Raw genomic sequence first — 12,792 nt, 5'->3', positions numbered from 1 at the left:
TATGTTGATGAATTGATTTGATTTATCGATATTTTTTTATTGTTAATTAGTTGTGATTTATTCTATGGATGGATATTCTGTATGTTTTTGTCTACTATTTACACTGGTTTTCTTGTGATTGAACTCACACCGAGCTTCATAGCTTACTCCCCTTTTATATCCATCTTTACAGATAACCCACAAGGTTAGGATGCAAACACGACATATGATTTTATTTTTTGAAAGTTTTATTAGGCTTATTTTTATAATTTATGTTATTTCAAAACTGTATTGTCTTATTTATTTTGTAGTAGGAGACTCGTATATAGGGTTTATTTAGCATGCATAACATTTAGCTTAATTTTAAAATATGATTTTTATTTAATTAAGGCATGAAATATAGTTATATTAAAACCAAGTAAAAATAACTTTTTGCTGCTAGTTTTAAATTAAAAATTGTAAGTAATAAATAAATGAAAAAATTAACTAAGTTTTTTTGAAAGAAGTCATCATTACTTAGGAAAGTTAAACTAAAACGGTTTTTATAACTTGCGGTTTTTTTTAAATGGACTAAATTTTCTCCTAAAATAAATGTTTAAAATTAACTGTTTTATAAATCCTAAGCGCTACTAGGCCATTTAAGTGGCCAATGTAATCTTTGAATCTAAGTCTAGGCCGAATGAAAATGTTACATACTAAAATCATATTTAATTTTTTATAATAGTAAGTATTAACAGAATTACACCCTATGCTATCAAAATTAAAATTAAAATTACAAAATTTTTCCCAAATTTAAAATTAAATTTTTTAAAAAATATTTCAATTAAAATGTATGTAAAATTTACAAAGTTTTTAAAATATAATAGAAATAAATATATTTCCTATTAAATTAAATTTGTTTAACATAAACATTCAAATAAATTTAAATACGGTTAAAATTTTTACAATTTTTTATTTCTTTAAAATTTTAGTTATCAATTATTATTTTCATTTCAAAATCATGTATAAATCTATTTTATATAAACAAATATGAATTTATTAAATATATTTGAGATATTAAATACAATAAATTGTTAATTGGGTTTGTAAATATAGAAATATAGAAATCATATATATATTTCAAGGTTCACTTCAAAAAAAAAAAAAAGTAAGAAACATTTGTGTTCATATTTAAAAAAAAATGATACGTGCTAAAATGAATTATACATTTTCTTTAATCTATTTAAATTATATTTAGATTTAATGATAACTGTTGCAATAAATATGAAAACAATATTTCACAAAAGATAAAATTAAATTTTATAAAACATATCTTTAAAAATACTTTGTTAAACACATGTTAAGTTACTTATATAAATTACTAACATCAATTTCATTATTGTTTATAAATTATATAATTTTATTTTATTTTTTAGATGAGTCATATATTTATATTTCACTAATATATTCTTATTTAATATTTTAGTTTTAAGAAATCTAGTTTTATATATAGTACAAGGGTGAATGTTGATCGAGATAGTTTAAAATGACGACATTTGATACTCTAAATTAATTTCGTGTATATTATTAAAATTATTTTTGATTAAATACACTTTTACTAATTTAATTTTAATTAAAATTAAAATCACGTTTAATATTTATTTAAAAATGTGTAAAACAATTTCTTTTTACAATTTAAAATAGTTCCTCTTAATATGGTTTAAAATAATTGTTCTTAATATGGTTTATAAAACTATTTTTAATGAAATTCAAAACGGTACAAATTATTCTATTAAAAAATTATATTAATTAAAATAATTTTAAAATAGTTTTTAATTTTTCTAATTTAGTTGAGTTACAAATTTACTCCGGATCTTATTTCTATATTTTATAAAATTATTAATAATTAGTTTTATTTATCAAACAATTATTTTAGTTGTTTAATTGAAGAAAAAAATTCAAATAAAATTTAATTTTGGTTACCATATCAATCTAACTGTAATTATATTTAAATACAAATATATTAAATAATTAAATTTATTTATTTATATTAATATATACAATCAATGCATCACCAAAACAAAACAAAAAAACTGATATTATAATAAAAGAATTGACAATAAATAAATACCAATAAAAACAAAAATTTTACGGCGCTCCACAAACTTTTCCCTTTCCCGGAAATCTCCTCGTTCGTAGTTTTATCAAATATATTAATATTAATATTCAAATATTCCCCTTTCAATTCTATACAAAATTCATAAGAAAGTTGAAAAGAAATAACCTTTTCTTCTCCCTCAACGCACAAGTAAACTCAATTTGTTTTTGTCTTCCTGCCTGGTGGATCATGTGTATGTATGTGTGTGTGTGTATATATATATATATCCATTTATGATAGTCTAAAGTGGCCTACGATAATAAAGCTGACGGTCAAATTTTGTACAAATACTATTTCTTTCTTTAAGAAACACTACAATCCAAAGCTACAATTTTGAAGTTGTTGCTGTTGTTTTAAGTCTTTGAGCTAGCAGAGCAGAGGTGAAAAAAAAAGAAAAAGAAAAGGAATGGTTACGGAGGGAAGTGAGAAGCCAATTGAGGTAAGAGCTATGGAAGCTTTGGGAAAAGGCTTTGATATTAGCGGAGATTTCAGGTTGAAATATGCTAAAGGAGCAAGGTTGGTGGTGCTTGATGAAACCGATAAAAGAGACATTGTATTGCCAGGTGTTTTTACTATCAAAGATGTTTCTCAAGATATTCGTCTTGATAAAGGCGATCGTATTCGATTCAAATCTGATGTTCTTGAATTCAATCAGGTCTGTTTTCTTTTCTTTTTTCTATTTCTCTTTTGTTTATTTGATCAAATATTTGGGGTTTTTCTTTTTATGTGTTTAAGATGTTATTTCAGATACCCAATTCATATTTTCCCCTCCTCAAACTTAGATTGTATCAGTTTGCTGATTCATGGGTGAATCAGGTTTTTTTGTGTTTTGTCATTTTTGATAGTAATAGTTGAAATGACCAACTTATATCAAGTCTAAAAACTTTTCTAGAAGTCTCCGAAATTTGCGGGATCGAACAAGTATACAAATTTTGACCATGGGAAATGCTAATGAATGCCTGATCTGAATCCTTAACTAGTGTGGTTTGCAAAGTTGCTATTGCTGAGAACATTTTCTTTCCCAAGTATATATGTTTTTTGAAAATTGAATCACAACTTTTTGTTTTATAAATAAGCATTAATTTATGGTGAATCAGCCTTGAAAATGGTGGGATCAAAAGTTACCTTTTTGTCACATGTGGATAGACTTGTATATTCAACTCTTTTGACTAAGTGCATCTTTTTTGAAACTTCAAAGTTCTTTTTTGGAAAACAAAGTTAGGTTGCATGCATGATGGGATTTGTATTTAATGGTGCCTATATAAATTGGGTTGTTTTGAATGGATAATTAGATTTTTCTTTAATATTCTTTTACAACCATACAAGTGAAGAAGGTGGGAAGGGGCTAATTGACTCATGCAACTTTCACCATTTGGAGTTCCTCTTCTTCCTCTGGAATGTTTGTTATCAATAAGGAAAGAAGTAGAGATATTGAAGGATGGATTTCTAGGGTTGTCTTTCATGTCTTAAAAATGGTTTTACACCATGCTTATTTCTCCACACTCTGCTATTAAAATAAGCTTTGAGCTTTAGGTGATTTGAGCATGTTTTGGGATGACTCAACTTTTTGAAAGTCTAGAGCTCTGTTAAGAGTTAATCTCTAGCTAATTCTCTACTAATGGTGTCAATTGATTTAAGAAACAATTTACTTCTATATTTTATTCATATTTTTATGTGCTGATTCATAATTTAAGCATAATCTTGATTTGGGAATATCAGTAGAGTTGGGATATGATGTTTCTGCCTGATTCATGTTTTAAAGAGCATTTTTTGTTTGAGCTCAAAGTTAATCCTGTTTAAAAAAATGAGAATAATTTTCTCTTCGACATTAATTAAGAATTGTGCATTTGAATTTGGTCCTACCTACTTCCCTGAAATGAAATGAGATAGGAAAGAATCTGACGCCATAGATACCGTTACTAATTATTAAGGTTTCATGTGAAAGCATTTTTCTCTGAATGGAGTCCACTAGTGTTGGTATTGAGATGCTGAAATTAATAGATTTTGGTAGGTAAAACAGAAAAATTTCAGTGATTGAATCACTTAAATATAGAGTGGTTCCCTTTTGATCATTTAACATTTATGGACTGCTGCAGTGGAAAAACTTTCATATTTTGAAGCTCATTTATCAGAGTTTTCAGTCTGCTAGTAATGTTTATTTTTTTTGTAATAGTTTCTTCTTTAATAATTTTGTTTGAAATAAATAGATATTAAAAATTTAAACTTAAAGCAAACCTCCATTCCAGAAGTAAAAAAAGTAACTATATTCATGAGTTCCTGATAGCTGCTTCATGATCTAGGGACTGTACCAGTTGTTAGTAATAGCTGATATTAATACACTTTGATTACTTCAAAATCCTATTGTCAAAAAATCTTGAAAGGGTTTCTACCCAAACCTTAGTGATGAAGAAAGTGAAAAAGAAAAAAAAGAGATTTAATATGAAAACCATCTAAGATTATATATGTTAAATGCTGTACGTGTTAAGAGCATTATAGAGGTTGAAATTAGTTTATTTAATGTTGTATCAATGATGTACCTTTTCTCTGACCCCAAATCTTTCTTCCCTTGTAGATGTCTGAGTTTCTTAATCAGAAATCTTCTATACAAGGAAAAGTTCCTTCAGGCTATCTTAACACAATTTTTGATTTGACTGGAGACTGGCTTCATGATGCTGCAGACACCAAAAATCTTGCTTTTGATGGTTACTTTATTTCGTTATATCATTTACACCTTACAGCATCTCCACTTGTTTTACATGATAGTGTTAAGAAATCTGTTCCATCTCACTGGGATCCAGAAGCATTGTCTAGGTATGTTTCTGATACATTGTTTTGCAGTTTCTTGGCATTTTGATCATTACGTATCAATGAGAAATCATATGGATTATGTGGAGGCTGTTTGCATAAGAATGAATGCTGCCGATTGTTTGTTTTACGCTCTTGCCTATATTAAAGGAAAGGCATTGCTGGTTATGCAGAATTATTTGTGGTTCTCAACTGGTTAAGGTTGACTGTGTGGCTGTATGCTTGAAAAAATATGCCATCAATTTGTAATTAAATTATGAGATGATGATGGAGCCGTAATACTCATTTTCATCTTTCTCATGAAATACTTGTGGTTTAGAAAATGTTATGTTTTCAGCGGTTTCCTCCCAAAGCAGTGCAATCCTTTTGATTGACCATGTTATTCAACATGCTTGCATTCTATCATCTACCATAATATTTTCAGCTTGAATACTATGTGATTAACTTGCAACCTTAACATTAATTAACAGTTCACAATTCTGCTCATAGTTTCCCTTCTCTTGTAAGGTTGCACCCATGACTAGGGTCCTTGGAAACCTAGGAAACCATGCATTCATGCACTATGAAATCATCCCTAGCTGTCCTACATGATTTATGTATCACATTTTGGTTTTCTTTCATCTGTTTCTTTTTGAGCCAGGGTACTGCTCTCATGATAACAAATATGAATTTGAACTAAAACACGAATGTTTAAGAGGTTTATTACAAACTTTTTGGTTAGAATATCACTTTCCAATGGTAAAATAAGGGGGTTGGGAGTTTCCTTACATTCACATACAAATATATATATTGTGTGTGTACATGTAAATTTCGTGCTGATCAAATTTTCTGCCACATAATGCCGTGTCTAATTTAGCCGGGAAAAACATGAATTATTTTGGTTGCTTGGCATCTATTAGTATCATTATTATTGGTTTCATGCAGTACATATCTAACAAATTGTATTAGGCAGGTTCATACAGACATATGGGACGCACATAATAGTCGGCATGGCTGTTGGTGGTCAAGATTTGCTATGTGTCAGACAGAACTATTCCTCTGCAATTCCTTCTTCTGAGCTCAGGGGGTATTTGGAGGATCTTGGAGATGTTATGTTTTCAGATGGGAAAAGCCCTTCATTACTGCAGAGAAAAACAAGAGATGGCAAACAAAAAGTATTAGCATCTCATTGAAATTTAAGAGATGTTTTGTGTTTTTGGTAAACAACAGTATTGTTTCTAAATTCCATTTATTTATGCAGGTACCCGAGGTCTTTAACCACATATTCAAGTCCAACTCCTTGCAGCTGGCCAGCATTGCGGAAACATCAAGCAAAGATGTGAGTCTAGAACTTGAGTGTTACTCTGATTTTTTGTTTAATTTATCATTAGAATCCATAAATTATTTCTTTTTCCTTTGTTTTCATCTTAAATAGGGACTCACTATCATTTCTTCAAAAAGGGGAGGAAATGTGCTCTTGCATAATCACTCCAACTGGCTCCAGACTGTACCTACTAAACCAGAAGGAATTTTGTTCAAGTTTGTACCAATCACTTCTCTTCTGACTGGGATTCCAGGAAGTGGGTATCTTAGCCATGCGATCAACTTGTATCTTCGTTGTAAGTACTGCTGTGCTTGACGAATGGAAATAACTTCAGTTCTGTGTTTTTGCTTCAAATATGGTTTTGGTGATGGTTGGAATTCTTCTCTAATAAATAATATTAACTGAATAACTTGACTAGAGTAACAGTTTTGGGGTAAGACTATGATAAGTTTATAGATTTTTGGTTGGAAAGAATAAAACATGAAACTCATAAAAAAATCTTATTTTATATAAAATTATTAATTTTTCTCAAGTATTAGTTGTCAAAAAAATTTGTTTTCAAATTCAATTGAAGAATATGTTTGACTACTTTCTTTTGCGATTGTTTATATTTTGTATGACGCTGAAGTTTGAGGCATGTTTAGTTGGAGAGGAAGTGCTTCAAGGTCTAAGGGAAAGATCTACCCTCTGTTGTGTCCCTGCTGGAAATAAAATATGCCGCATATCCCGCTGTCTGAATCTGACATGTCAATGCTATGTTTAAGAAATTTAGCATAATAGAATGTATTCGTTTAACATTATACTTGGTAGGAAAAAATAAAATATGTACGCAACTTGAATATTTTTAAAAAATAAAAAAATCAAGCTGAAGGAAAATGAACATTTGGCCTTAAGTACTGGCTGTTTGAGGACTTTTACTCTTGTTATTTTTAACAATAATTTTACAAATCATTTAATCTTATCATACTTTTATATATTTCTAGTTTTATGCGAAAGTAAAGTTCTTTAACTTGCTGAATCTGTGTAGACAAGCCTGCTCCAGAGGACTTACATTATTTCTTGGAGTTTCAAGTTCCACGACAATGGGCTCCTATGTTCTGTGAACTGCCTCTTAAGCATCAGAGGAAAAAATCTTCTTGCCCTTCCCTGCAATTCGCTTTCCTGGGTCCTAAGATACAAGTCAGCTGTGCACAGGTAGTCAAACAGCTCATAAAGCATTGTCTTCTAATAATTGGCTTATTAGTTTTATTGTTTTCATCATCATATTGGCTTGTCACCTGAATTATTATTCTTCCTCTTCTCATCTAGAACAGAAGTCTTGAAAGATCCAAAGTTTATAATTCCTGAAATCAAAGGGAAGATTCACTAATTCATTACCTAATACGTTCTTTCTATAAGCAATGCACAATATAATTTAAAAGCACATGACAGCATCTGAACCTGGACTTAACTAAAATTCCATGAACAAACTGCTAGCACAGAGAATCCTAAAAGTAAGTTTAATATTACTGCACCAGTTTTGCTTGAAACCAGTATGTATGGCACTGTTAAGTATGACTTGCACATCTTTGGTACTAACAATGTTGGCAGGGTTCTAGTAGATTTGATATTACTGCACCAGTTTTGCTTGAAACCAGTATGTATGGCACTGTTAAGTATGACTTGCACATCTTTGGTACTAACAATGTTGGCAGGGTTCTAGTAGATTTGATGTAGACTGTAGTCACCTTATTATATTTAAAATGCCAAAATTTCTTGGTAAAAGCCTATAGTAGGAAGTGGAGTTGAGTTACTACTCTTGGAAAGAAATTACGTTGAAATTTTTGTTGGCGACAATAAACACATCTTTAATATTTAAATGGTCATTTTTTTCATGGTAAAGTTGTCTGATAATCTAGTAGAAAATATAGTTTGAGTTCTGGAAGTGGAAATTAACGTTTGAATTGAATTTTTAGCAGTAACAACTATCAACAAACACACTTCAGTATTCTTTAAGGTAAAATATGAACAAAAAGATTTTTAAATATGGATCTGTGGTGGAATTTGCCTGGTTTTATAAACACATCTATATGTGGTTTACCTTTCTCCTCCATGTAGATATACATGTAGATATACATGTGTAGGCATGTATGCATAACCATGAAGATGTGCTACATGTATAAATATATGTTTAAACTGCTTCACCCCTCCGAATTGCTATCGAAGTTCATCCATTTTTTTTAGCTATTCTTTGCAGACAAAGACAGTTTTACTATAAAATAAATTTAAATATTTTGTACAATTGCAGGTTTCAAGTGATCTAAAACCAGTAGTTGGTCTTCGTTTGTACTTGGAAGGAAAAAAATGCAACCGATTGGCATTACATGTGCAACATCTCTCAAGTCTTCCAAATATGATGACAACATCCGGCAGGCCATGCCAATGGCGAGGTTCAGACGACTATAGGCCCAGCGATCAATATTTAGAGCCAGTCAGGTGGAAGAGATACTCAAATGTTTGCACATCTGTAGTTAAGCATGATCCTAACTGGTTGCAAGAAGTCTCAAGTGGTGTTTTTATCGTAACCGGTGCACAGCTTCTTTGCACAGGGAAATGGGCAAAGACGGTTTTGCATCTCCGTCTGCTGTATACTCATATACCCAACTGCACTATCCGGAAGACCGAGTGGGCAGTTGCACCTGAAACTACTCGTAAGGCCAATTTCCTTACAAATCTTAGTACAACTTTTACTGTCACTCAACGGACAGTCAACGGACAACAAAAGCAAGCTCCAACTGCACTTAATTCAGGTGTATATCCTGATGGTCCACCTGCACCAATTCGCTCTAAAAAACTACTAAAATATATGGACATGTCTGAGGTTGTGCGTGGTCCACATGATGCTCCGGGACATTGGTTGGTAACTGCAGCCAAGCTAGTCAATGAGGGTGGTAAGATTAGCTTGCAAGTAAAGTTTGCATTGTTGGACTATCCATGACCATCGGCCTCTATTGTACATATAGAGTGTGATTGGTATATATATATACACACACATATAGTTTGAATTGATTTTTGGTTTGAATCTCTTTGTACAAGTAAGAGAGTGGTGTAGTGATATCCAAATTTGAGCCATTCTGACCACCTAAGTTGCAGCCCAAAGTCGAGAAATGAATATTGTCATTGATTTGTTTGCTTATAATTTTATTAATTCTTTATTTTTGGACTAAGAGAAAGAGAAAAGAAACATTCAGTTCATTCATAGAGTTCCATATTTGTTATTTTTAATAATAAATAAAAAAGCTTATATTTGAAGAGCATGGAAGCGATGAAAAGCCTTGATATATTGATAATAAAGACTGAAAACTGGCTTAGCTGCTCCTTTCTTTAGTTATACCCAGATTCATTTTATATTGATTTTTTTTAAGAATTGATTTTATATTTATCTTTTATCATTATAATATTGGGGAAATTGATTTTATTTATCTTGGAAAAGAATTGAAAAATGAAAAATTGAAGGTTATATATATATATATATATATGGATGGAGAGATATATGGTTAAGGATATTTTAACTCCAAAATGGTAATTTATTTATTATTTATTTTAAAAAAAAATACAACTTAAGGATATATTGTAAAATCTTAAACCCAACAAGACATAGGCTTACCCTGATAGCTATGAACTGAACTTAGAACAAAGACTTTGATGACAAAATATTCAGTGAAGAATTCACAGAATTAAGCTCTAATTTTGGCCGCCAATGGTGGTGGTGCGCCGATCATAGACCCTTCAATAGGGGGCTGTTATTTTCATTATTTTTGTCTCTTATTTACAACAAGATTTGAATCTCTTTAAATCCTTCCTAATCAACCTTTGATCATGTGTGACTTAGGAAAATTCGATCTTAATTGTTCGCCAACTTAGATTTGACAATCGGGAAGTGTAAGTGCGGTTGATTGAGGGTTAATAGGGAACATGTTAAATGATGAAATCAAGGTTTTTAACGGTTGTTTATCTATTGATTATTTAGTAATTTTTGGTTTTAGGCACTGACTTAATTTCCCCAGATCAACAGTGAAGCCGTTAGACGTTCACACACATGTTTCACATCAAATCAATGTAAGTAGCCTAGCCAATTTGGATATGAAAATTCTTATGGTAATGCTAATTTGATTGAACCCTTAAAGGGGTGTTTTTAGGCTATTTTTACAACAGCCTAATTCGATAAAAAAAATTTAATTTAGGTTCAATTTAAGGTATTGAGGAGAAATTGTGGGTTTCACAAATAGTGTTGTAGTAGTGCAAAAATAATGTGTGGGTCATCTCTTGTTAACTTGAAAGCTTTAATAATATTTTTAATGTTATAAACAATGATTAAACTTGCTGGTCAGACTTAGTTAAATGGCTAAGTGAGTGGATTTAAGGTGGTCGAATTAAGTACGTATCAAGCCCTAGTTAAATGGCATGTTTGCAAAGTTGCATAGTTGATTGGTTATTTGAATGACTGATTCTGGTATGAAATGACATGTGTGTTTTGGGTATGTGACGTATGTTGGTTGTATGTATAGCATGTATTAAATTGGAAATAGACCTGAGAGCTAGTTGCAAGACCAGCAAACAGGAAGGTTATAGGAGTGAAATGGGTGTTTCTAGCCAAACATAATGCTGATGGAACTCTGAACAAGTTAAAAGTAAGGCTGGTAGTGAAGGGATTCAGTCAAAAGTATAGCATTGACTACTTTGAGACATTTGCACCAGTGGCCAGGCTTGATAAAATTAGGCTGCTGGTTGCTTTGGCTGCACAGAAGCAATGGAAGATACATCAACTCGATGTAAAGTCAGCCTTTCTCAATGATTTTCTTGATGAGGAAATCTATGTTGAACAGCCTGAAGGTTTCAAATTAGCAAGCAAGGAAGATAGTGTCTACAAGCTGCAGAAAGCCTTATATGGCTTAAAACAGGCACCAAGAACCTGGTATGAGAGAATCGATAGCTACCTAGCTAGCATGGGGTTTGAGAGAAGCATCAGTGAACCAACCCTGTATGTGAAAAAGGAAGACAATGAAACACAACTCATAGTGTCCCTGTATGTTGATGACCTACTGGTGACACGAGAAAGTCATGAAATGCTGGCTAATTTCAAAGCCAAAATGGAGAAAAAGTTTAAGATGTCTGATTTGGGACAAATGTCCTACTTCCTTGGCATGGAAGTGTCTCAAACTCAGCAAAGGATCTTCCTAAGTCAGAAGGCATTTGCCTTGAAGATTCTGAACAAGTTCTCCATATTAAATTGTAAAGCAACAAGCACTCCAATTGCTGTTGGAGAGAAGCTGTCAAGCCAAGGTGATTTCGAGAAGGTAGATGACACAACCTACAGAAGTTTAGTTGGATGACAACCACTAGACCAGGCATTATGTTTGCAGTTAGTCTGCTATCTAGATTCATGCATTGCTGTAATGAGAAGCATTTTCAAGCTGCCAAAAGAGTTCTCAAGTACATCAAAGGTGCACTGAGCTTTGGAATGATGTTCAGCAAAGTTAATAGCATGAAGCTACTTGGATATGCTGATAGTGATTGGGCTGGATCGATAGATGATATGAAGAGCACCTCAGGGTATCAGTTTACCCTTGGTTCAGCTCTTTTTTGTTGAAGTTCAAAGAAGCAAATAGTAGTTGCTCAATCAACCACTGAGGCAGAATATGTAGCAGCTACTAGTGCTGTGAACCAAGCCATTTGGCTAAGAAACATCATGGTAGATTTGAATCTACACCAAAGGGAAGAAACAGAGATCAGATGTGATAACCAGTCAACTGTTGCAATTGCAAAGAATCCAGTGTTCCATGGAAGAACAAAGCACTTCAAGATCAAGTTTCATTTTGTTAGGGAAATGGAACAAGCTCAAGAGGTGAAACTGATTCATTGCAGTTCTGAGGATCAACTAGCTAATATCCTGACAAAGCCCTTTAGTGTGTCAAGGTTCGAGCATTTGAGAATGAGATTGGGAGTTTGCAGCATGCAAGCCAAGGAGGAATGTTGAAGCTGGCTTCCATGCAGCACAAGGAGTTGACCAAGCTGTCGAGCCATGCAGTTGCAACAGAAGCTCATGCTACTGATTCATTTTGGTTACTTCAAGTGTTTTTTTCGTTACTTAGTTTGATTTGAACTAAGTTGTCAATGTACTTGATGTAATTAGGTAATGTTTGAGCTGATAAATCAGCTTTGCAAAGTGTACAAGTTAAGTTTAACAAGTTTTAATGTACTTAGTGCTAGTAGGTAGTGTTTAGGTGATCATTTTGTTTCTCTTTGACCAGCTTATGTCTGGTATATGTATTGGCATTATGCCATTTTTCAAGTTAATGAAAAATTCATCGAAGAATTGTTCATCCAATACTCTCTTAATTCATTGTTTTCTTTAGTTCTTTAAGCTCAATTCTGTTTTGTTTGCACAGCAAGTATCGAGCCTTCAAGCTCAAGAAATTGCTTGTTTCATTCATCCTTGTTCATTGTTCCAACAGAGACACATCATCCTTTAGCAATACGGAACTTGTTCAGAATCTTGCATAACTTTTTTCTTTTTAGTTCTCTTAAT

At 31.9% G+C, this 12,792-nt stretch overlaps 1 protein-coding gene across 4 annotated transcripts; it reads left to right on the top strand.

Moving 5' to 3' along the window:
* The first annotated feature begins 2,231 nt into the window (after window positions 1–2,231).
* Window positions 2,232–9,515, top strand: LOC105777921 (MACPF domain-containing protein At1g14780). 4 transcript variants are annotated; one of them, XM_012601441.2, is made up of 7 exons: window positions 2,232–2,771; window positions 4,689–4,927; window positions 5,874–6,075; window positions 6,162–6,239; window positions 6,336–6,519; window positions 7,252–7,418; window positions 8,512–9,515. In XM_012601441.2, exons 1-7 carry the CDS (start codon window positions 2,523–2,525, stop codon window positions 9,199–9,201), a joined length of 1,809 nt encoding a protein of 602 aa, XP_012456895.2. In that variant the 5' UTR covers window positions 2,232–2,522; the 3' UTR covers window positions 9,202–9,515. The 4 variants fall into 4 exon arrangements, with proteins under 4 accessions (XP_012456895.2, XP_052478856.1, XP_012456896.2 ...); XM_052622896.1 differs by lacking the exon at window positions 2,232–2,771 and adding an exon at window positions 3,146–3,591; XM_012601442.2 differs by lacking the exon at window positions 2,232–2,771 and adding an exon at window positions 3,149–3,567.
* Window positions 9,516–12,792: the final 3,277 nt, after the last annotated feature.

This window comes from Gossypium raimondii, chromosome 10 (assembly GCF_025698545.1).
Source record: "Gossypium raimondii isolate GPD5lz chromosome 10, ASM2569854v1, whole genome shotgun sequence".
Classification (NCBI taxonomy): domain Eukaryota; kingdom Viridiplantae; phylum Streptophyta; class Magnoliopsida; order Malvales; family Malvaceae; genus Gossypium; species Gossypium raimondii.
This window is presented reverse-complemented; position numbering and strand designations above follow the sequence as displayed.